Source organism: Strix aluco, chromosome 16, assembly GCF_031877795.1.
Source record: "Strix aluco isolate bStrAlu1 chromosome 16, bStrAlu1.hap1, whole genome shotgun sequence".
In the NCBI taxonomy this organism is placed as follows: Eukaryota; Metazoa; Chordata; class Aves; order Strigiformes; family Strigidae; genus Strix; species Strix aluco.
In genome coordinates this window covers 12,846,092-12,869,707 of record NC_133946.1, presented here as the reverse complement: position 1 = coordinate 12,869,707, position 23,616 = coordinate 12,846,092, and the positions used below count along the sequence as shown (strand labels likewise).

Genomic DNA, 23,616 nt, shown 5'->3' with positions numbered 1-23,616 from the left:
AGCCTTTCTCTCCTTTATCGAAGCACTGAAGCACTGAACAAGTACATATTTCTACTCTGAAGCATTTTCAGAGAAGTGCTTTATAGATGGAATTCACACACAGGGTAATAAGGGAGAAAAATAATGACATATAGATAATGCAAATCCATTTTTCAAAAATCAGTTTTATCTTTAATTAATACATTCCAAAGGGGATATATGAAAGTTAGTCATCTAGCAACTGTATACCTCTTAAGAGATATGAATACAGAGTCACGGATAAAAAAATACACCTAACTCCCAAGATGACAGGTGCTAGAGAAAGTATGTGCCTTACACCATCAATCCAGACAAATGCAGAAAGATTTTTATAATAAATATTTCATCATATACTAACTCCTGAGACTTTACCCATGAAAAGAAAAAGATTTTTTGACTTTTTTAAGAGATATCATACACATACAATATATTAAGCTATTAAAGCAAAATAGAACAAAATGCCAACACTGTCTTGATATGCACTGCATTTGAGTTTATCTACATCACAGTACTTTAAGTATGCAGCTCAAAGAGTCAGTGTCCATTTAAGTTTCGCCTTAAATCTGCAAACATCACTTGACGTACAAGCATCTTGAAAGTACGAGTGCAAGAAACCAAATGATGAATACAGCCAATCAGGATTTCATTCTCCGGTATGAAAACTACACAGCAAGATTTAGATTTCCAGTACCTAGCATTAGTCAGCAGAAAATCCAAGTATATTTACAAAACGTCTTTACATAAAGTGATTAGTGAGTTAAGTAATTACTGTGTTCCAAGGTACTTTTTAACCACATAAATAGTAGAGAGAAATATATAGTTAAAAACCACCATAAAGTCACAACTGTAAATAAGGTACCACAGTGGCAACCCAAGGTATCTTAGGGTTTGTTTTCTTTTCAGTTTTGTTAATAAAAGCCATTTGAAAATGTAAAGATTCTAGCTTTTGGTTAACTAATAATTTTAAATTGTTTCCACTCCAGTACATTCCTTCAAAGTTCAAATACTTTTTTCTTTATTTTTTTTTTTTTTAAAATCAATAATGAACCATTCAAGAAAACCCTTCTGAATTGGCAGGATCAGGAAGACATAAATCAGCTCTTTCGATTAGTCCACTTTACTTCCCTGTAGTTTTTTTACTGAGACACAATTAACTCAGCACAACATGACGGTCAAAGACAGATTTGCGTTGCTCTTGGACCTGTAACTTCCAACGCTGCTGGGCATACTCCACTTTGTTCAATACATTGGCGCGGCTCCGAGAACGAGCCAGCACATCATGTGCATTTGCAAAAGGCTGGTGATCCTGGAATGCCAAAAATAATTAGTTAGATCTCAATAATTCCACCGAGCAATTACATCAGTCTTTTTGGCTGTTACATTCCAAAGGATGTGGGGGTTTTTTTGACTTGTGGGTTGGGGTTTTTTTGGGGGTTTTGTTTGTTTTAAGGTAAACAAGCTGTTTCAACGAGCTGGTCAGTAATACTGACCAAGCAAGTTTCCAAACAGTTAAAACTGTAATTCAATTTCTCATTCCAAGTAACCTCCACAGGTTTCCCAAATAGACCAAACTTCATTGTACTGTCAAACAATTATCTGCTGCCCAGAGACATCATGTCAAGCTGCAAGATCAGAACCACAGTCTTGCAACCATTAGCAGCTGGTGGGACAGAAGCCTAGAACAGACCCAGGTGCTGGGAGCCTCCTGTTATTGTTGTGAATGCACTTCACTTTAAAACTGAATTAAAGAGTCAGTTCTGTGCCAGCTCATGGCCATTTACCATCAGGCAGTTCGGGATCTTCACACACAGCTTCTATATAAAACCAACACACTCTGATGTTTACTAAACTAAACCTATTGTACTGAGCTGTCTAAAAGCAAAGTGTCAATACAGCTGTCTAAGTGACAGAGCTCAACAATAACTGAGTGCTTGTTTAATATTTACTGTCTGTTTCCTAACAGTACCTGCAAAGCTGTATTTTTTTTAATGGTAAATAAAATCAAATTATAAACAGTAAGAGTTGGAACTGAACTTTTTATTTGGCTATTAAACTGTTTTGGACAAAGTCATGTTACTAAAGCTAAGTCTGAAAGCATCATATAAACAGTGCACAATGAAAAATAATGTAATTATGTCTTGTATTAAATAACTTTTTTGTATGTCTACACTTCATATTCCTTCCCCCCCCCCCCCCCGAACACCTTAAGACATTTACATTAATGGATACTTTATTTGGGACATGATTGTGTAGAGTAGCTCAATGGTAATTCTTAGTAGTACAGAGACTATCATTAATAATACCCACTGAAGTGATGATGCCTACAGGTCCCAAAGCAATACACTAGCCTCACTGGGCTAAGAAATATGCTAACAGAGAACAAGAGACAATCTCTGACCCAAAGAGCCATAATCTCACCATAAAAAATGTAACAGTACTTGAGACAATTTTGTTCCACATTTATTACAACTCAAAACCACTGTATTGGAGATTGCAAAGGCCAGTAACAACAGGAAACTGAGTCACTAATGGACTACTCCCCTCTTCCTCCCAAAAAAGGGCTGTTCTTATCTGTTGGAATACACTATCACATTCTGGTTTCTAGCTGTAATACCAACAAATTATTTCAGCATCAATCACTGTTTTACTTCATTATAATAATTTCTTGAATTTTTAGTATCAACAAATTCGAACTGAAACAATAGGAGATGCAACCCCTCTACTTTCTTTTTGTAGAGAGAAAGCTAAGCAGTAAGCAATCTGCATAAAGGTGATCACTAACAAGACTGTACGGATCATTAACACTGAAGAAGTTGTATCTCCTCTATATGCTCACCTCCATTCCTACTCTGTTTCTACTCTGAGAAAAATAATGAGTCTAGAGCTGGGATAACTGAAGCAATCTTCATCTTACTACTTTCCAGCCCAGTGAAAAATGAAAGAGTGGCTTCACAGAGGTCATCACACAGTTTTCTTTTCTTCTTCCTTCAGGAAATGCATTTACACTGCCTGGCAAAAAAACCTGCTCATCCCAAATAGTAATTTACAACTACTAACCAACCCAATCTTTATGTTAACCCAAGTAGGCAAGCACTCTGGTGAACTCACCCCAATGTCTTCATCACTTTGTATGAGTTGTGAATGTCCAAAGAGACGTCTCTTCAGTATAGGTTCCACCAGTGTAAGGTACACCATGTACAGAAGAAGTAGGCCCAAAATTGACAGGTATATGATGATTGTAACCTACACAATGCAAACACAGATTATGCTGCAATTGTGACATTACCCCACAGTCTCTCAGCAGGCAGCAAGGACCAAAAGAAGAGTACATGCAAAGTTTGTGATGAGCCTCTTGATCTTTGGTAGTGTCATCACATGACTTAAAACCCACAAACAGAGAAAAAACACCAAACTACAACCTGGTATTAAAAGGGTTTGAGGCAGACAGATGTTAGTTTGAAACAGTTTCTCTTAGTGATGCCTTGCCAAAAATCTTACGCTATCTCTCTTAAAACAACTTGGTGTTTTAAATTTCATCTCAACCAAGACAACTGTTCAGTTTGGCCATTAAATTGGGGTGACAAATTTGGGGGTTCCTGCATGGTCTCCATTTTCTAGCATAAATCTGCATTCAGTCGCTAAGAAAAATGGGAAGGCAAAAAGAAATACCAAACTTCTAAAAGACCAAAAAAAAGGACTCTGTGTTATAAAAGAAAAGGTGCACTGCACAATTATTCACCGCAGCCTAGGGGTCAATGGCTCCAATAGGATAAGAACGTGAAAAATACAGAAATCATCTGTTAGAGCAAACATGGACAATTTTGCTTTTTAGCTTGCCAATGGACAAAGAAAATATATAGTAAGCAAGACAGCTGAATAATGAGAGGCCATCTAAATAATAATGAAAACAAAGTCCAAAGCTTGACAAAATGCCCTAGAACACTCAATTTCAGCAAGGTGTAAATATTAATCTCAAAGTGGAGATCTTTAGTAAAGGATCTCAAGCCCATTCCTTCAGATATAGCTTGATGCTGTTACTACTCAGGATAAATTGTGAGCAACTATCATGAAAAAAAGTTAAATCTTAGTCTGCTTTAGAAAAATTTTCCCTTTAAAAAGAATGTTTCTCTAGAAGACAACAGATATATTTACTAATCAGTTGAAGTATTTAATATATGCCAACAGAATTACATTGTTTACCTTAATTGTGACAGAGCTTCTCTCTTCATATTTGCATTCACAACGTAAACAGTATGCTTCTACATCAGGTCCAGGGACAGGCATAGGCTCAACCACATGAAGACAATCACTGAAGAAAGACAGAAACTGCTTAGTCAGTTTTGAGCTGGTTTTACCTTACCTGTTCTACTACACACGCAGACCCCAGCTGCACAAGCTGAGAAGCCACCTTTGCTTAAGTTCAGCTGTTCTAAGTTATAGGTATGAAAGATTTAAAAAAAGAATAAGTAAAATCACTACTCCACAATTATTTTACTTAAACAAGAAATTCAGCTATTGGCAAGCTGCTAAACCAGTTTTAAGACCTTTCTAACTCAAAATGTTTTCACTTCTCAGTGAAAGTATTAAAGCCGTTAATATAACAAGTCCAAGGATTTGAATCCCAGCACAAATGCATCATTTGACACTGACATCATGGATGAAAGTAAATTCCAGCCATACACTTCTTTCTTCATCATATTTAAAACAGCCTTATTCTATCCTTCCACTATCTGAAGGGAAATTAACCTCTCTTTGCTTAAGAGAACAGAAGTTCTTTTTTCTTGCCATCACAAGTTACAGGCATAAAAGAAAAAAGTCAGATGGGTTGTTTCTCTAAGCAACAAGATAGTGAATAAATAGCATTCAGTTTTCAGCACTGGACCGAGATGTGAAAGCATAATTTGACTTAAAAGATCACAAAATCTAAGTCAATCCCATGCCAAAAGCATGGTTGACAATCCTATGGGCACTCTATATCACAGCACTAGAATCCAGCTGCCATGAGACAACTTCTTCTACCAGTAACTTAGGTCACTTTGGTCTTTCTGCTGACTCAAGTTGGTTGTTCAGAGTTCACATCCCAGGGTCCCTGCAGAGCACTGACAGAACAAAAATCACGTTTCACCTTCATCCTGGTTAACTTAATGTTAGCAGAGTCAGAAGCAAGTAATGAAACAAAACACATGAAGTGACAGCAGCAGCTTTGGATTCACCACTCTGCTGGGCTAGACTACAACCCTGCAAACACATGGCCAGACACCAACTCATCTCTTCTGTTTTCTTTGTATTTCTTCTTTAACTAAAACTATTGAGTGTCAAGTCACATTCTCTGGAAGGGAGTGGAAGGCTTATTTTTCTCATTTATTTGAAAGCCAAATTACATTCTCCTCTGTGGTGGAGTGCAGCATTCAAGCAACAGAATAAAAAATACATGCAAGTTTTAATCTAGCAATTTCTGTTCATATGACTGAGAGCTTGCATCAATATGTTGCACAAATAGAGCAGAAAGCTTCTATGTAGCGTAAGTACAGTAGTAAATCTGGTACTGTGAATATATCAAATATTAATATCAGCATCTTTTCTTCCTCCAGTTCAGTGTTTCAAGTTGCAAAGAAGTGTAAAATCTATCAAAACCTTAGAATTTCGATGATGTTTTTCCTTGGACTATGATTCCATGGCAATTTTAGAGAAAAATGTAGAAAAGGCTGATCTTTTTCTAAACAATTTTCCCACTCAACCACTTTCTCCCTTGTAACAGCACTGAGGAAGCAGTTCTTCCAGGGCAAGCCATGCTAGTCAGAAGGGCAGCTTCTGCGCAGATTGCCAGTTCATCCAGCTTGTAGAGAGGGTGTCCTCCCTCCCACCACTGCAGTCAGCCTCTGTGCAGCAATACTTTCAAAGTACAAAATACAAATACCACCACTTCTCAAGTGGGTTATTTAACCCTGTAGGTGCTCAGGCATCACTATGTTTGCCTAGCACATTGTCCATCAGGATGGGATTGCCTGCAATAGTTCCAAACCCCAGTCCAGAAGGGCAAATGGTTTGGTGTCAAAGCACCCCAGCCCATATTGATGTCAGCATAGCGTGCTGTCTGCCAGTCTGAAGCCGAAGAACAGACCACTACAAGTGAAAGAAGTGAAGCATCTAAATAAGAGTATCATGATGCACATTACAGGCTCAACATGAAAAATTAAATTTTCATCTTATGTCTGGACAAGCCAGCCCTAAGTGGTCATTATACTGTACATAATTCATAAAGACACTCAAAGTTGATCTGGCTCTTGTCTCAAGGGTAACTGATCTAAATACCTAAAGGATTGTGTACATCACCCAGTTCAGTTACAAGCCACTTGCACCAATGCAGAAGCCAAAGTACAGCATTAAATTTGTCTGTATGCATCAGTATCTGTCACCATAAAATTAGTCAAGCCTTCAAAGATCATTTTTCATTCAGTCAGTACCAATATTGATTTAAAGGGAAACAGGGTCTTGTCTGCTAGTAAGGTACATGCTAAGCAGTACCCACTGGAAAAAAAAAAAATCCATTTCCATTTGCAGAGCAGTAATGAACAGCAAAAGCAGTAACACTGCTACTCTGAAATGTCTGCTGCAGCTAGAATTCTCCCACTATGTTTCATTGCTACAACTTAATTTGTCATAGTAGGACTAATGTTGTTAAGATAATCATGTGAGACAAAAATAGTAATTTTGATTGGACAGTATATTTTACAGTGTTATTTCTCACAGGTCTCCTATAAGTAATCTAATAAGACAAGGCACAACTCTATACATATCTGTATCATTAATTTTATTCCTATAATTATTTTTGTGGGCCTACTCAGGAACATGAAATTTTTGTAATCAAGATGCCAACCTGCTGCTACTCGTCAGACTAAAAAGTCTTTTATAAATTCTTAATGTAACTGAAGAAGAGTCAACACATCAAGAAGCATGTCACATTTTTATAGGCTGACCCAAGAATCCCCGAGCACTTCGAACATCAATGCAACTCTAAAACATGGCTTTTTATTTGTATGATTCACACAGACAATGATACTCAAGGTGAAATTACACAAGGGAGATAAGCTAATGTAACAAATCATTGTCAGCTTCCTTTCTTCCCCAACCGCTCAAGCCCTGGCCATGCACATCAGTCCTCAGCTTGGAGAAGAGTTTCACCAATGCTGTAGCTGGCCTAAATAATACAACAGAGCATGTTGCTGGTGCAGAGAGATGCAAGACCTACCTCTCTCTGAAAAAACGTGTTGCAAGATGGCTCAGGCCATCTCATATAACTGCACTCTCTGGTTGCAATTCCGAAGAACAGAAGTCTCCAGAAACAAAAGTCTAGATGATATGATGGGTTTGAAGAATAATGAAAGAGGAGACAATACTCTCAAGCCCTAGTTCCGCGGTCGCGCCCCCTCGCCTTTACACCATTTACACATCACTGAATGCAGATTACAATACCCTCTTCCCTTTGACTACTTCCAAGTCTAAATAAATAACTAAATATGCAAACAAGTAAACCAGAAGACAGGGCAAAAACTATAGATTTCAAGCCTTGTCCCTTGATAGAGCTTAATTCTGGAATACTTTTAAAAGAGAGGTTCTAGGAAGTTATGCAAGAGATGTAATTTCTCCTGGCAGCACTATAGGAGACTCACATATAATTACTATGGAAAAAGTCTTTACCTAGTAAAACTCACTATAACTTTTTGTACCACACACACTCACCAGTCTTTCTGTGAAACATTTTTGTTGTAAATTTGGCCTGAATGGTCTTTGTAAGGTGGGCAGATGCACTTACATCGGACATCTTCGGAATTCTGTAAAGTAAACAACATGCTTATAACAAATTATCATCAGTAACCATAGCCAGATACAAAAAGCACTCTTCACATAATGCCTGAAATATTTAACACAAACTACATTCAAGTATCTTTGAATAGTCCTACTCACGATTTCCTTCATGTTTAAGAACAACCTTTCAAAATTAATAAGCAAGCAGAGCAATTTGTCAAGTAACACTATTATTTTAGATACCAAATGCATCCTTCAGGAGAAAAATCTGGAGTTTAAGCTCACTTTTCTTTTTAAGAAATAACACACATTCTGAAGTTACTGATGTTGGTATACTCAACTGTTCAATATGAAGACAACTGCATAACATAGACAGAGTGATGAGCTTAAAATCAATGAAAGAATATTAACCTTAAATGGAAGTTGGCAAAGAAACCTCTGTGGGTCATTCTATCCTCCCTGACCACAACAGAAACAGCTCTGTAAGGAAAATTATTATGAGAACTAGTACAACCTACAGTCCTCTTCTCTTAAACAGCAGCAGGATATTGCATGGTAGAGAAAAAAAGTACAAAATTGTAATTCCAAACAAAGGCAAAATAAATGTGAAAAGTGATAGAAACTCGTAAAAGCAAGTTTTAGACATACAAGTTAAAATTTGCATAAGCAACAAGAGGCACTGCAGAAAGAATGGAGGAAAATGAACTGTTATGGACAGGGAGAAAGAAGTACCACATAAAATTAACATTTAGGCCACTAACGGGAAGAAGGGAATTTTGGAAAAAGACCACTTTGTGTAGTACATCAAAATAGGATAACTCCTTCCTTTCCCAAATTGCATAGGAACCAAAAACTCTTTGGAGAGAACAGAGATGGTCAGCAAGGGGTTATAGACAAAAGCATTCTCAAACCCAAATCAGAGTATCTTATTTAAGTAAATAATAAAAAAACCAAAGGATAAACATGGCTTATCTGAAGTTCAGGGCAATTTCTAACGACATTGCAAAAGAATGTCTTAAGAAACATTGCCAATAAACTTCTACACGGAACCATCAGGTCAGAGTAACACCAAGTGGGTACAGATCGTTAAGAAAATCTTGACGGCACTTCTGGTCTCACCACAGAAAAGTCAGATGGCTGATCGCCATTAAAAAGGAGAAAATTCAGACACGCAGGTAGTTGGGACAATAGGAAAGACCTTCACTGTTAGGAGACACGATGCTCCCAGTCACCCACGGAGACGCTCAGCTTACAGTGCCCGGTATTAACGGGGAGGGAGCAGCAGCAGCGCCTGGGGACGCTCCGCCCGGGTGAGGCGGCCGGGGCCGGCAGCGCCCGCGCAGGGCCCAGGGACGCGGGGCAGCCCCCGGCCCCGGCCACCCCCACAGCAGCAGCTTCAGCTCCCGCACGGCCTTCTCGGCAAGTACGGGACTGTCACTTGTCGCTTCGCGTGACGGCGGCCCCGGGCACCACGTCAAAAACACACAAATTGCCGCAAACCGAAGGCCGGCGCAGGCACCGGCGCCCCCGGGCAGACGGGCCCTGCTCCTCCCGGCCGCCCCACGGAAGCGCCGCCGCCCGCTCCCGGAGCCCGCGGGGCGGCTGCGGGGCTGTACCAGGCCGACACCACCGGCCCCGGCCTCGCCCCAAAGCAGGCCGAGGCGCCGCGGGGGGCACCGAGCGACCGGCGGGGCGGAGGAGGCGAGAGCCCCGGCACCGGGAAGAGCACCGGGAAGCGGCACCGTGACCCGCCCCGCCCCGCTCACCTTGGCCTCGGCACCCAGCCCCGCCAGAGCGGCCAGCGCCAGCAGCGAGCAGAGGCGCGCCCAGCCCCCGCAGCGGGCCGCCATGTCGAGCCCCGACCGCTTTATCGCCGCGCCGCCGCCGCCGGCCCCGCCGCGCCCGCCGCCATCACTTCCGCCTTCCGCCGGCCTCACGTGAGGCGGCGTCCGGCCGCGGTGGCGTCCCCGCGGGAACCGCGGCGCCGCCGGAGGGTTCCGGGGCCAGAGGGAGTGTCCGTGCGGGCCGGCCCCACGCGGGGCCCGCTGCCCCGGGCAGGGCCGTGAGGGGCGGGCCCCGACCGGGCCGGGACCTCGCCCAGACACCCGCCGTGCGGGGCGCAGGGCCTGCTGCCCCGGGGGGTGCGGCCGGTACCCGCCGGTCCCCACAGCTCGCACGGCTCCTGCCCGCGGGCGGCGGCGGCGGCGTGGCGGCACGGTGGGCCGCGGGGTCCCCTGGCAGTGACACCCCGGGGAGCGCCCCAGGGTAAGCGGAGGAGCCGCTTTGCCCGGGCCAACAGATGCGGTAGCCATCGCAGAGTGCTCGCCCACTGCGGGGTGGTTTTTCAGAAGAGAAACACAAAAAGTATTGAAATTGGATTAAAAGTGATAATAAGCAGCACTCTAAATGAGACGTCCAAGGTGCAGATAATCCAGTTTTTCCATAACTGAACATAGGAGGGCAATTTATATAAATTTTAATACGTTTTTATACACAGACAGAGAGACAGATGGTTCTCGGAGGAGGCGTTGCAGAATTCCAGCAGTGTTCCCCATTTGTAGTGTGGTTGTTAATTATTTCCACCCAAGAGCAAAGTTCACCTTCTTTCAGAGGCAACCAGGGTTGGTGAGAAGCAGCATTTCCAGGTCCCCTGCGACCCGGCAGATCAAGTGGTTTCCAAATTTTACTTTCTTGGGTAGGAGCCCCAAATCCACCTGATGCTGCCAGGGCTGGATCCAGCCTGTCCCTGTCACAGCAGCCGCTGCCAAGCGAGGGCTCGAGCCCAGCCGGGGAAACCGCTCGGGCTCCTTTCAGCTTCTCTCACACTTCACGGAGGAACAGCTGGCTGCGTGACTCAGCCCATTTGTGCCCTCTCCTCTTTTTTATACCTTGTGTCTGTCTTGTATCTTTTTTCTGCCCTAAACTGCTAAGTAACGACACTGTACATCATCAAAAGCTGCTTATACCCTCTCTCCTTCCCCAGCCCCCAGTTAGTGGCTGTAATTTCATAGGAACTAAAAGAATCCTTTAGATATAGTATACTTTTCAATTGTGCTATTATACTTTGTTTTAATACAGTGAGTTGTGTAATACTAACAGTGCATTGGGCATCTTGGTAAAGGAGCTTGAGTTACTATGGAAACACAAAACACCTTTATTTAAAATTCAGGGAAAATTGCCAGCAGAGTATAATGAGCATACATCAGGTTTCAGCCTTAGCCAAACAGTTTGTCTGTGTAATGACTGTATCTGCAATGAAAGTGTTCTGAAGCGTGAAGGTGGCTCTGTGTCTTCCTCACCACCCACACTCGTAGTCTACGATGGGCAAATTGACTGCTGAGTTGAAAAACACTCTGAATCTTTAGAAAAACACAGATCAAGTTTTGAGCTGAAGTAAATAACATTTCAGAGGCATCACTGCATTTGGGAGAGCTCAGTGTAGGAAAAGATTTCTAATAGTCTGGTAGACTAATTTTCTAACACGCTCAAAGACTTCTAATACACAGGTAATAAATGTGCTTTTTTTAGATGGCTGGAACAGCTTTGGGACCTTCAAGCCCAGTCTTGGAGCTTCCTCAAATCCAGGAGCACCAAAAAAAGAAATGGAAGCTTGTGAGCCACAGGCTCTTGGTGCTGCACAATGTAAAGATTACTTCTTCTAGAATATGAATCCATTCTTCCCCTAGAAAACAGTAAGCAGTGATTTAGTAAGAAAAACTGCTGGATGAGTTAAGAAAAAAGTACTGGAAGTTTTTATCTTAACATTTAGATTTTTCCAGGGTTTTTTTTTAATTATTTGTCAGCACAACAGTATCAGAAGCAATACTGTTAACCTACAGCTAAAAAAAAAAAAAAAAAAAAAAGTTAAAAACTATAAAGGAAAGGTGACTTTAAGAAAAAAAAAAATGATTAAGTTATTGCCCTGACCATAACTGCTCTTCAGCTATCTAATCTTCCAGAAGGGCTGAAGATAGGTTTTATCTTCAAGCGAGCTCTCAAAGGTTTATGTGTGGAGGCTGAGCTTTAGCAGTGTACAGGCTGCTCCCTGAACTGCTAACTCAGTCCTTATCCAACCAACTCACTTCAAGTTAATGGAGCTGAGCTCTCACATCTAATTTGCTTTTTTTAAAATAACAGCATGTGCTTCAATAACAAGATCTGTTTTAAGAGTTGCAGCTATGCGCTGGCCTCTCTAAGCTAAACCTTGCACTTTGCAATCAGTGCATTTTGTTGAATTAGAAGTGAGCTTTTCACAATTTGTAGCTGCTGTCATATTTGTCTCCATCATCAATATTCACACACCTAGTCGCCCCGAGAGGTGCCGGCAGTCCCTTTGATCATTCAGAGGCTCTGCTTCTGAGGCTCTGGGGAGAGTGAAACCCTGGTCCCACCCTGGCCACCGAGGGGGTGAGGCGTGTGGGCTGTTGGGGCACTGCCTGAGCAGGGCTTTCAGGAGCAAAAGGCAAGACTGTGCAACAAAGACACAGCACAGGCAGTGCATCCCTAGGTGTTGGGGGCGGGGGGGGGGAGCCACTCCAGGGGCGTATCTTTTCTGCTCGGTCATCTTATAAAAATAGCTTATACAGAGCTTTACATTTCTAAGCACTGTATGTGCAGAGCGGGCTTCTGCTTTTCCTTTCCTGTTGCAGAAGCCTTCCCAAAGTAGCATCATCTCTGTAGCCAACAGTGCACTAAGCCTCCTCCTTACTGTGCTGCACTGATTCACATGCGAATAAGAGTATTTTAAAACCTTTTCCCTGCAAAATAACTTTATGCACTAAGTGGTAATAACAGCAGACTTTGTGCTGAGTCAAACAATTTGTTTAGGGTTGCTTAGCTCTCTGCAGCTGAACGAGCATTCACTGCCACAGGGTGGATGTTCCTCAGGGCAGGTAGGTTAGACAGTATTTACCATAATTTTAATCATCTGCATTATGATTATTTCTTACTAATGCAAATTACCATCTTTCTATGTCAGTTCAGCCTATTCACATTCGGAACATGCCTTCTTCCCTTCCTTTTCTCAACTGAGAAAATATCTTCATTATCAACAATGATACAAAAGAAAAATCTGAAGGGATTATGTAAATAAGTGATTGAATCAGCACTTCTGCAGTCATTGCCAACATGAAAGCAATATGACATTTGCACAGAAAGAAAAACAAAGTAAATACAGATTCTTTTTTGTCTATTCCCTATGTTCAGTTAAAAAATTAAAATGATGGCAGCACTTGTTATTACAGCAGCCTTTACTTAGCAAAGAAGTGTGGGAAGCAATTAATTACGATGTCAATTGCTCTAAGCTAATGAGAAATTCACCTTTCAGCAGATCAGTCACCAGCATCCATTTGAATACATTCTGTCACTGCTGCTGCATCCCTTAAAGTAAACAGCACAGTTTTGTCTCATGGTTTTCTGTTGTGGGCCAAGACCCCAGTGGCTCTGTTCAGGTCTAGCTGGTACTCTGGCCTCGTGGTCTTTGGTATCTGGAGAACACCAAGAGAAATCGATGCCAGTGGGGTGGATGGGGTACAAGGTTTACAATAAAAGCAAGCTTTCCAAATATAGTTCATCGCAGAGACCCATTACATTACAGTAATGCAGTGTAATGGCTGGTGGCTTCCTTCCATAACCGAGGCATTATTTTGCAATCTGCTGTTAGAAGTTATGTAAAGCCTTTCACAACAGAAATATGTGCATATGGAAAGGACAAGCTAGACAAACTGTCTACCTCTGTATTTCTATATTTGTATTGATATTTATGATATGAAGCAAATGGAGGGAAGTGCTGAAAGAGCTCTGCATTTATTTTATCTTTCTGTCTCAGTGATTCCACTCTTGACTTTTCTGCGGGCTGTAAGAGTTCAAGGTCCCTCTCTGCTAATGCAAGGTCAGTCAGTACTCTCTCACACAGGAGCATTTTGTTAGTACCAGCTGACTCCCCATATCTCATATGTGGGGAGCATGCCATGTTCTGCACATGGTTTCAATTAGTGATATATGTCACTAATTGAAAAGCAATTCCTGGTGCATGTCCCCTCCTTCAGCAAAGGATATGTGCTGCAAATACAAGGAACAGCAGCTTGTAGATGAGAAGGGGGCTTCAGCTGGTTAACCACAATCTGTAAGTCCACAGCTCTGACGTGATCTCTCGCAGCATGAAGAACAGCTTCTGCATTTGTTTATTCAATCCAAAATTTATTAACAGCTTCCACCAGGCCTGGCCCAGTCCTAACCAGGCAGGAGCTCGGGCACCCTGTGTGCGTTGCCCATGGGAGAGCCAAGGTCGGCACTGCTCCACGCACTTTGTCTTGTACTCCCTCTTCTTCTCCCCAGGAGACCTTTTGCCAAAGGCATGTTTGCATGGAGGCAACTGCACCCAAAAAGGAACCACACTTTCTTCCCCATACAGAGTAATCCACTGTGATTACTCTAATTAATTCATGCTCCCTGCTTTGTATTCAAAGGGATCAGCACTAAAAGTAAAGTCACTGTGCCAGCCATTTCATTCCAATCTTTGCTGCAACCTGCATGGAAACACCATAGCCGGTGAGAGATATGTTAAAGGCAAGGCAAGACTATGATTACAATACAACTACAGGCCTTTTTGTGGTAAAGTTTTTAATTACTTTTCTCAAACTTGTTGCTAAGCAAAGGGGCTTTAATCGACAACTTCAACAAGTAAACTGGAAACCCCTCCATGTGTTGGCTCCATTTTCTTCCCTTGCCTGCTATTTTGGTCATTTTTCCAAAGCACACATCAAGTGAGCCCTGGGTGGATGTGGGCCCCTCATTCACACTTTGGTGTTGATAGGAAATGAGGAGCATACACTCAGCATCTTGCTGGCCTGGGTCAGCAGCAGCAATATGGTTACGCTGCAGATGACTGCTTTAATTAGGAGCTCTTTACTTTGTCAGCAGACCTGGGCAAGGCAGAATGAAAGCTTGGAGGCAATTAATTGAGTTTTGTTCTTTTAACCTTTTTTCAGTTAGCATTTTCAACCTTTCTCAGATCCTGGCTTACCTATTGCATTTGATTCTACTTTCACTGGTCTCTGCAGTGTAACATTAACAATATTCTTTTTTAGATACATCATCCCTTATAATTGCAGAAGCAGGAATCTCTGTATTCTTTACCCAGGAAACCATTCTTAACCATTGCTTGTCCCTAGCAACCACAGTATCACACAAGGTATGTCTTATAAACATGAAGAAAATTCTAATAATTCCACATATGTAGACCTGCACAAAGGAGGTAAGTTGCATTCAAAGACAGCATTGTGCAAAGGGAATCAGATACTTCAGATGACCACAAATATTGACACTATGGCAGTATTTTGTATTCTTAGCTTGTACGCCATGGTGACGTACACACTGGGCTCAACCCTTTGTATTCTGCCATTAATCATTATGGATGCCAAATTCATAGGCTGTTAAAATGTGCACAAACAGTGCAAATCAAGCGAAGTTATCTAAGTAAACAAGGCCCTCAGTAACTGCTTTCTAACATGACCTTTTTTCAGAGGGTTCTTAGAAGAAATTGTGGTTCCACCAGGTGTTTTTACTGTCAGTCCTTTCACTCCGATGTCTGTGCCTAGATGCTCGCTCCCTTGGTGTAACGTCTTGCCCCATTCAGACCAGAAGAACCGACACCACTTTCACACAATGGGAGGCTCTGGCCTTTGCGTTTCATTCAGATTAAATCTCTACTAGAGACAACCTAATAGCTGGCTCTCCTAGTGCTGCTGAACGGCATTGATTTTATGCCACTGCATTGCCAGAGTTTGTGTGGAAGGCACGGCACGGCGGATGCCCTACTTGCTCTGTTCCCATGACAACACCCTGCAAAGCAGCTCCCTGCAAGCTTCCCCCTGACTGCCTCATCACATCTGACAGCCGTGCCCAGGCTGCAACTTTCAACCCTGGACAACGCCTCTTCCTTCAGTTAAAAAAAAAAGTATTTTACAAGGAAAAAAAAAGGTCCTTTTGAAATAGCAACATTATGATTGTCAGAGCAGAGAGCACTAAGCTCTCCACCACCCAAACACTGGGAGGATGTCTGAGTTCGGTTTGCCTTATTACACTGTGCCCTGCTGCTCAGTAATGTAATTGGGAATCACTTTTGGTTTTGCTCCAGGGACTATATTTGTTTTCACTGGTGCTGGGTACAGTGTGCCTGATTCTCCATGTATGCTGAAGTGAATTAAAATATAACAGTAGTTCAGATAACTCCTGATTTCATGTAATAGAAGGTAAGGAGTTACTCAGACTAATTATTGTGGAGAGGAAGATCTGCTTTTGTTGGGGGTAAGCCTCATCCTGCCCATCCTCCAAAAGCTGTATGCCTCCTGGGACCGCCCCAGGAGTGAGGCCTTCAAAAGGGCCGAATACAGATCAGTCAAGCCAGCAGTTCTCCAGGCCAAAGTCTTTGGAGCTGATGCTTTTGGCTGTATAGAGGAGAAATGTGGAGCATAAAGATGAGTTCAGGGCATTAAAGCTGGGTGACAGTGGAGAAAAGTGAGCTAAGTTTTCCTGCCTGCCAGTTCAGTGCAGTGCTATAGTGAGTTGGAGTATTCTTTTTTTTAAGTGAAAACATTTTTAAAACATTTTTTCTGGTACAGATTCTAAGTTTGTTTTGCTTTTTACATGTAGACTAAGAGCTTAGTCTGTGGCTTTGGCTGTATGACCCCCAGTTGCTCAGTATTTGCCTCAATGAGTGCATGTTGTCACCTAGATAGGAGGGAATCGAAACTTGGCTTGATAACCAAGAAAAGGCTGGGATCCTTACTGGGACTCACCGAAGGGCTGGAGCCCAAAAAAGGTCTTCTTCAAGCCTGCCCAACTGAGAGGAACTTGCAGATGAACACTGACAAGCATGTGAACAACCCTGGGGGCGGGCAAGTGCTGTCCTGGTATGGCCATGGCCATACCAAGGACAGGTTTTCTGAGGTGTGAGCAATGGGCTGACTTACCACCTGTGATGTCCTGCGGCGGTGAGTGTCCATAACAGGGCACTGTAGCTGGTCAGCGAGCCAGACTCTGTGCACCCTTCCTCCGACAGCAGTCCTCTGAGCACCCCTCACCTCGCGCCTCTGTGCGTGACTCGAAAGGCTTGCACGGCCCCAACTCAGGAGCCGGGTTCACCCTCACAGAGCTCAGCACGGGGTGCTCCCTGCACCGCATCAGAGGATGCCCACAGGCCCATAGGTGACAGCACATAACCCACCCCAGGCATTTGCCCCACCAGCAGGAACTGAACTCATTGTGCCCTGGCTGATGCATCTGAGTTTTATAGCACTACAAAGACTTGGTATAAAATCCACTGCAAAAGCTCATTGCCCTGGTAAACAGGAAGCGGTTTGCATGTTATGAGTTCAGGGTATCTGCTGAAAAGCTGTTTGTCCTGACGCTTGGTGACCGCAACATGCATACTTTGATTTGGTCCGTTATTGTGTTGTCCAGCCCAAGCATTTCTGTGACCGCGGCATCAGCCTGCGCATTACCTTCCTCTTCATTCAATTACCGCCTAATCTGCTATTCCATTTTATTTGATCCGAGCCTTAAAGACCAAATCACGTGTACTGCAAATTACACAATGTCCACCCTTAACTTGGACGGCTTCAAGCAGGTGCTGAGGAACAATTAGATCACTGTCTGTAGAAGCTGCCATTTGACTAAGAAAGAAAAGACAACTCTAAATAAGACAGATGCAGAGAGAGCCCAAAGATTGCTCACACTGATAATGAAAATTAATCAAACATCATTAGCAGTCTCCAGAGAGCCCAGTACAGCATGTGCTTCTGAGATGTGCTTGTGGTTGTCCTCTGCCTGACGAGAGCAGCCACTTCTCTCAGCTCAAGGGCAGAAAGGAGTTTTTCTGCATCAAGAAAAAGATCAAAATTTGGAGCCTTTTTCAAACAGAGTGGGGGTGGCTTTTTTTGAAAGCTGTTTGGGCTAGCCTGCGGTTTAGTGGTGCCAAGCAGCCATGAACTCTGGCTCAATAAATACAAGTCTCAGGTCAATAAATATATGCAGGTGATTCTACTAAATACATAGCTTTGCTTTTCTTCCTATAGAGTGGGACTTACCTGGAGGCAGTCAACTCTGAGCAATGCTCCCTGGGAGCCATCTTCTACACCCACCTAAAATGCAGCTGTGACGGGCTTTGTGGTAGGCAGCATATTCCACACAGGAGGGCTGTGGGGATTGTTGGTTATTAAAACCAGTCTCTTAGGGATTATTTTAGCACACAGTTATTTCTACTAAAACCTCATGTCCTTCCTTTTGCCATCCTGCCTCTCTTCTTCACTAGCCAGGCTGCCCTAATTTTAACTCACCAGCCTCAAAAGCTTGACACTGAGTCCATTCTGTTTGTATGGTATTTAATATACTGGAGCCCTGATTAGAGCTTCTGGGCTTTACAACAATTGAATGTTTTATTTGGCTTTTGTATATGTGTCTTTTGGGTTCCTTCATTTGTTTACCCACCACCACCACTTATGTTTATAGTTTGGTATTGTGGGAATAGTGGGGAAAGTGAATAACTGACCTTGTTGGTTGAAGATGTGTCAATTCAAGCTTAAAAATTAAGAGAAGAAAATCTAAAAGATTGGAAGAAGTTCATTTGCACATGAGCACATAGTCGTGCAGACCTGCAGCCCTCCCACAAACCAGTCTTATGGTTGGTGCATTTTATCCCTTCATCCTGTCAAGTCCTGAGACTTTCTCTCCCAAAGCTGTGCCCTGGGGATAGCCCACTGATCTCACTGCGACCATGGCAGCTCACACCGCTGAGGATGTGGCTTTATCTTTGCTGTGTATGGCTTGTATTGTGTTAGTTACCTGTGACCCTCAGGAAAAAATAAGCCATATTTTTCTCCTAAAGCAATAAGAGGTGCATCTGGATCACCTTAACTCAATTTGGGATGGCAGAGAGCGGAAGTGCGGGGAGAGCAACTGATGTGGGCTTATTGCCATCCGCGTCTTCTAATACAATTTTTGAATGAGAGCATCCTATTAACTCCCTCTTTGTACAGACCACAGTGATTCATCACATTAATGCTTTCTCCAAGTAGTTTTTTTTTCAGCTGCCACTCTGCTCAGTTGCTCTCCGGATAGGTAAAGGTGAACCTGTTTTCCCTTCTTTATGGTAACTACTTAGATAATGCATAAATCCCCAGTAGCGCACTGTCAGGTGCACTCCTGAGGGCAGGGGGTGTTCCCTGGGGTGGAAAATTATCTTGGCAGGAGAAGGAAGGCTTTCCTGAGAGTTAAATAACACCCAAATAATGTCACCACCCCTTGTCAAAGCAAGCTTAGGCTTTCTTTCTTCAGCTGTACCTCCCTACCAAGTGGAACAAGCGCTGCCCTGTTGTGCTACATAGTCCTGAAGCACATGCTCAGCATAAGCAAACAGGATTTTGGAGCTCCTGTGGTGGGACAGGTTGCTGATGAGTGTGTCCTGCACACCACGGCAGGGGCCTGGGGGGTCTGCAGCAGCAAGGACAGGAGGTTTTTTTGCCTGCCCCATCCTGCCCATGCATCCAGGCCATCCATCCCCCCAGCCTGCTAACCATAACCACAGCATGCTCAGAGAGCGAATTATTTGGCAAAGCCTTAGTGCCAGAGAAGGGAGATAAATTCCTCACCTACATAGTCTCCTTCCCCTCATTAGTACAACCTTTTCAGAGCTCCTCTCTAAGGTGAATAGAAACAACAGCGTCTCCACTGGTTAAATCATTGCTCTGTAGCAAGCTCCTCTAGAAGCCTGTCCCACTAGGCTCTTACTAGCTGCTAAAACATTGACCAGGACCATAAGGAGCCCCATTGAGAGATGTCTCAGCCCTCACAGCTAAACCATACCTGGGATGGTTCACTTATTACTTAATTGGAAAGCGCTGAACAGGACATTGGAAGATGGCTCATGACCTTAATATCACAGCATATGAAGCAGCAGGAGCTAGGCAGAAGCTTCCTTGTAACAAAATGTGGTCTCAGTTGGAGCAAATTTATCTAGGAGAATGCTAAGCTGTAAATGCCAAGTTAATTAGCCCTCATACATAATTTGTTTTTAAAAATACACTGTCGTCTCCTTCTGGAGGAACAAGAGCCCATTTTTCCCTTCTGTTAGCCTGAAAAGTCAGTCTGAGAAATGTCATTGAAGCCTAAACCAAGAAGCGTCACGATGTTTTTAGTAGAGGACTTCTCTGTGAGTAGGAGCTTAAAATCCACAGATTTCCTCTCTAAACCTACCAAGCCAGAAGGCCAAATAGCCCCTCCTCTGGCACCACTCACAGCAGACCCACTTCACTGGATTCTCAAACATCTGCACTGTTGAGACCCAGTTTCCCTGTTATGCCAGCTCCAAGTCATGCTTTGCCCAATTATGAGTTTTCTCCTTCTCTGCCAGCACCCAAAAAGGCTACTGGCAAAATCCTGGTCATTTTTTGTGTGTCCTGATCTCTACTGGCTTGGGCAAAACCAGGTCACTGGGCTGCAATGCACTCATGCTGGGCTTTGTCTTCCACCCAGGGATTTGTGATACAGGGAAGACCAGTGACTCACCCCCAATTACATTTTTCTTTTCAAATTAATAGCCAGCGCTGTCTGGTATTGAAGAGTTTCTCAGATGGAGCCCGTTTGCCCTTGTTCTCCATGATTCAGTGTGTTTTGCAGCCGTCGAGTACCTGATCACTCGTCTGCCTCCACCTGATCTGTTGTGAAGGAAGAGAGGACTGAGATTTATAGCAATACTTTAAAACATATTGTTTTTCTTATTGAGAACATAGGTCTCAGTATTATTCTTTCCCTTAATCAGTATTTTTCAACACTGCCTTTGCCAGCATTGCCATTGAGAAGCTCCCCAGCTGGCAATGCCTCAAAAACACGGTGGCCAGCTGGGCACCATGGGGCTGCAGGTAACAGCCATACTTAGCCCTGCCTACCATTTCCTTATGGCAGGCAGTTTTTAGCTGGCTGAGTTCAGGTTGCTCGTCCCAGGCTTCCTGGCAGCCCTCTCTTAATGCTTCATCACTTGGGAGGAGCAACGCTGCCTTTCTTCTGCCACCAAGCTAGGGCACAAGGTTTTCACACCCATCATGTCACCCATGGGGCTGCTGCCCAGCAAAAGCGTGGGGACACTGCAGCTGCAGCCCGCTGCACTCCAGCACGGTCCCTGCGGCTGCAGCACGGCCCAGCCCAGCCAAGCCAGGCACAAACAGCACGCTGCTGCCAGACACCACGGCACGGGGCACGGGCCGGTGCCAGCCCCACAGGCAGTGAACCCCCCAAAGGCACCTCAGGGTGGTAGTGGTGTCCTCACCTGCAGTAGCAGTGTCTGCACGTCCACTGCAGGGAGGAGGTTGTTTTTCATGGTCTTTGAGAAAGAGGTGAAAAGAGGTGAGAGGTAAATCAGTGCTGGCCCTGCCACTGCTTAGGGGCACATGTGGACAGCAGAGGTGAGACACGCAGGGCTGAAGTGGCATTAGAGCTCCCCACCTTCTGCAGATACATCACCTGTTTCTAGGATACTGAGCGGTTTTACATTTAATGAGCATGTAGCTTTGCACCTCTTTCCCTTGTGTGCGACGAGATGCTTTTCTGGGGAGTCCAACTGCGTCTCACAGCGGGGGCAGCCACAAGCCCCAGGCATCTATCCTGCCGCAATCAAAAAAAAGAAAGAGATAAAGTCCCTGCAGCGTCCCTCCAGCTAGTTCTCCTGCTGCCGTGGCTTCCTGTTATTCCTGAACTCCCTGTATTTTTAGGTTGTTGACTGTCTTCACACCCACTTTGAGAGTGATGAAGTCTCATCCTGGGGAAGCGGTGGCAGTGCCACTCTAGTAACAAAATCATTAAATCAATTGCTTTTTCAGCAATGCCATCTCTAGTGAAATGTCACTGATACCTACAGTGTCATCTCCAAAGCCTGTAGCCTTTCGTCACTGATGTGGATTTTAACAGAGGAGAAGTCCAGCACATGGCTGAGCTAGCCTCAGCAATGCACAGCCCATGAAAAAGGGAAAAAAGAGAAAATTTGGCTTACAAAAAGGAACAGACTTTCAACTGATGGAAACCCAATACCTCACATCCATCTATTAAGCGAGCAGGTGGTAAAGCAATACAGACCTTAACTGATGTTAGCCTCATAAAATAAATCAAGGATTGTACAGCCCTAAAACGTATGTTTATATTGAAATAAGTCATCTAGTTATTTGCTTCTGAGACACACGAATCAGATTTGTTTCCACAACATGTTGAGCATCATTATCATCAGCAAAACAGTAATAGAAAAGCCCATAAAAAGGACCTCCCTGGAGAACTATTAGATAACAGATTACCCTGCAGATAGCTGTGGAGAGATGCCCCAGCAGGTCTCATCTAATCAGCTGCTCTGCTGGCAAAGGCGATGAAAAAACGTTGGTGGATCTCAGCAGGCTACAAAATGCGTGTGAATAACATTGCTGTAGGGCTACTCCTGGCAATGTCCTCTGACTTTCTGCTCGGATCAGCAGCAAGTGCTGCTGCAGAGCAGCCAGCACATAAAGAGTTAAACTGGACGGTCAGCTCCGTAGCTGCTTGGAACAATGTGGAGAAGAAGATGTTGGGGTCACAGGGAGAGCCCCACTCTGCAGCCCCAGGGTGCTCCTCCTCTGCTACTGCCTGCCCGCGTGGCCTCAGGTGCATCACCTAAAATGAAATATAGAATTGAGAGCCTGACAGCCACTCTCCACCAGCTGTTCAGATCTCTAAAGTTTCCAGTGAGTGCTGATGTCTTAATCACATGGGCCATCTTAATTACAGGAGCCCAAGCATCAAGATCCTGCACCACCACCAGCTTTTGAAGCGCTGTGATGGACCTGCTAAGTCTCTTGTTAACATCTTCCTCTTTGCGTGCTTCATCTCCACTTTAGGCATGACCAAAATGAAGACAAGACATTGGAGGGGCAAAGGTGTTTTGTCCCACCACGCTTTGCTGACAGCATGAGCACAGGCAATAGTGCTGGGGAGCCCTTTGGCCAAGGAGCAGCCAGCTCACTTTGGCTTCTTGCAGGATTGTGCTTGTCCTCACCTGTGAGATGTTTGTTTGCATCATGACAGCATTCACCAGCTGGGGCATAAATCATTCAGCAAAACCCTCCACCACCCCAGGGGCTTCTCATAACATCCACTCACAGCTGCCTTTTTATCTCCCAAGTCCTTCTCAGCCCAGATCATTTCAGGCATTGCCCTCTTCTCTTCCCCCAGCCACCTGCAAGAGGCAGCAGATCCCTCGGTGTCAGAACCATGCCTGGGCTTCCTGCAAACCCGTGTTGGGGAGAGATTCCCAAAGGTGCGTAGGCATATGCCTGTGCTGGAGATAAGCAGGAGCAAGCACCCAGCGCTTGATGAACTGGTCTGCAACACTCAGCCGCTTTATCATTTACCTCTGTGGCCATGCAAGTGCTTGTGTAGATACAGAGATCTGATGTTACTCCCATGGTCTATAATCCCTCTGGACTGCGGCGAGCACCTGTCTCCTATAGCAGCTGTCCTGGCTAATAAAGCATCTTGCCCGCAGGAGGCACCTCTGACAGATCACCAGCACCAGCCCCACTCTGTGCAGAAGCGACAAAATTTTGCCCATTGATTTTTCATTCGCGTGTGCTAGGACTCTGCTCTCTAGCATCAGAAATAATCTAAGTCTAGAAACCTCTAGCAGCTCCAGGAAGCATGAGAAGTTATTTTTGCCTGTATATTTATCCTCCTCATTTTTTCTTCACTTTATTGCTGGAGTCTGGCTTCTTTCCACCCTCA

At 44.0% G+C, this 23,616-nt stretch overlaps 1 protein-coding gene across 1 annotated transcript; it reads right to left on the bottom strand.

Moving 5' to 3' along the window:
* Positions 1-144: 144 nt before the first annotated feature.
* On the bottom strand, positions 145-9,808 carry TMEM9B (TMEM9 domain family member B). Its single transcript, XM_074841741.1, has 5 exons — positions 9,591-9,808; positions 7,759-7,850; positions 4,219-4,327; positions 3,127-3,261; positions 145-1,324 (listed from the first exon to the last, which is right to left on the bottom strand). Exons 1-5 carry the CDS (start codon positions 9,672-9,674, stop codon positions 1,169-1,171), a joined length of 576 nt encoding a protein of 191 aa, XP_074697842.1. The 5' UTR covers positions 9,675-9,808; the 3' UTR covers positions 145-1,168.
* Positions 9,809-23,616: the final 13,808 nt, after the last annotated feature.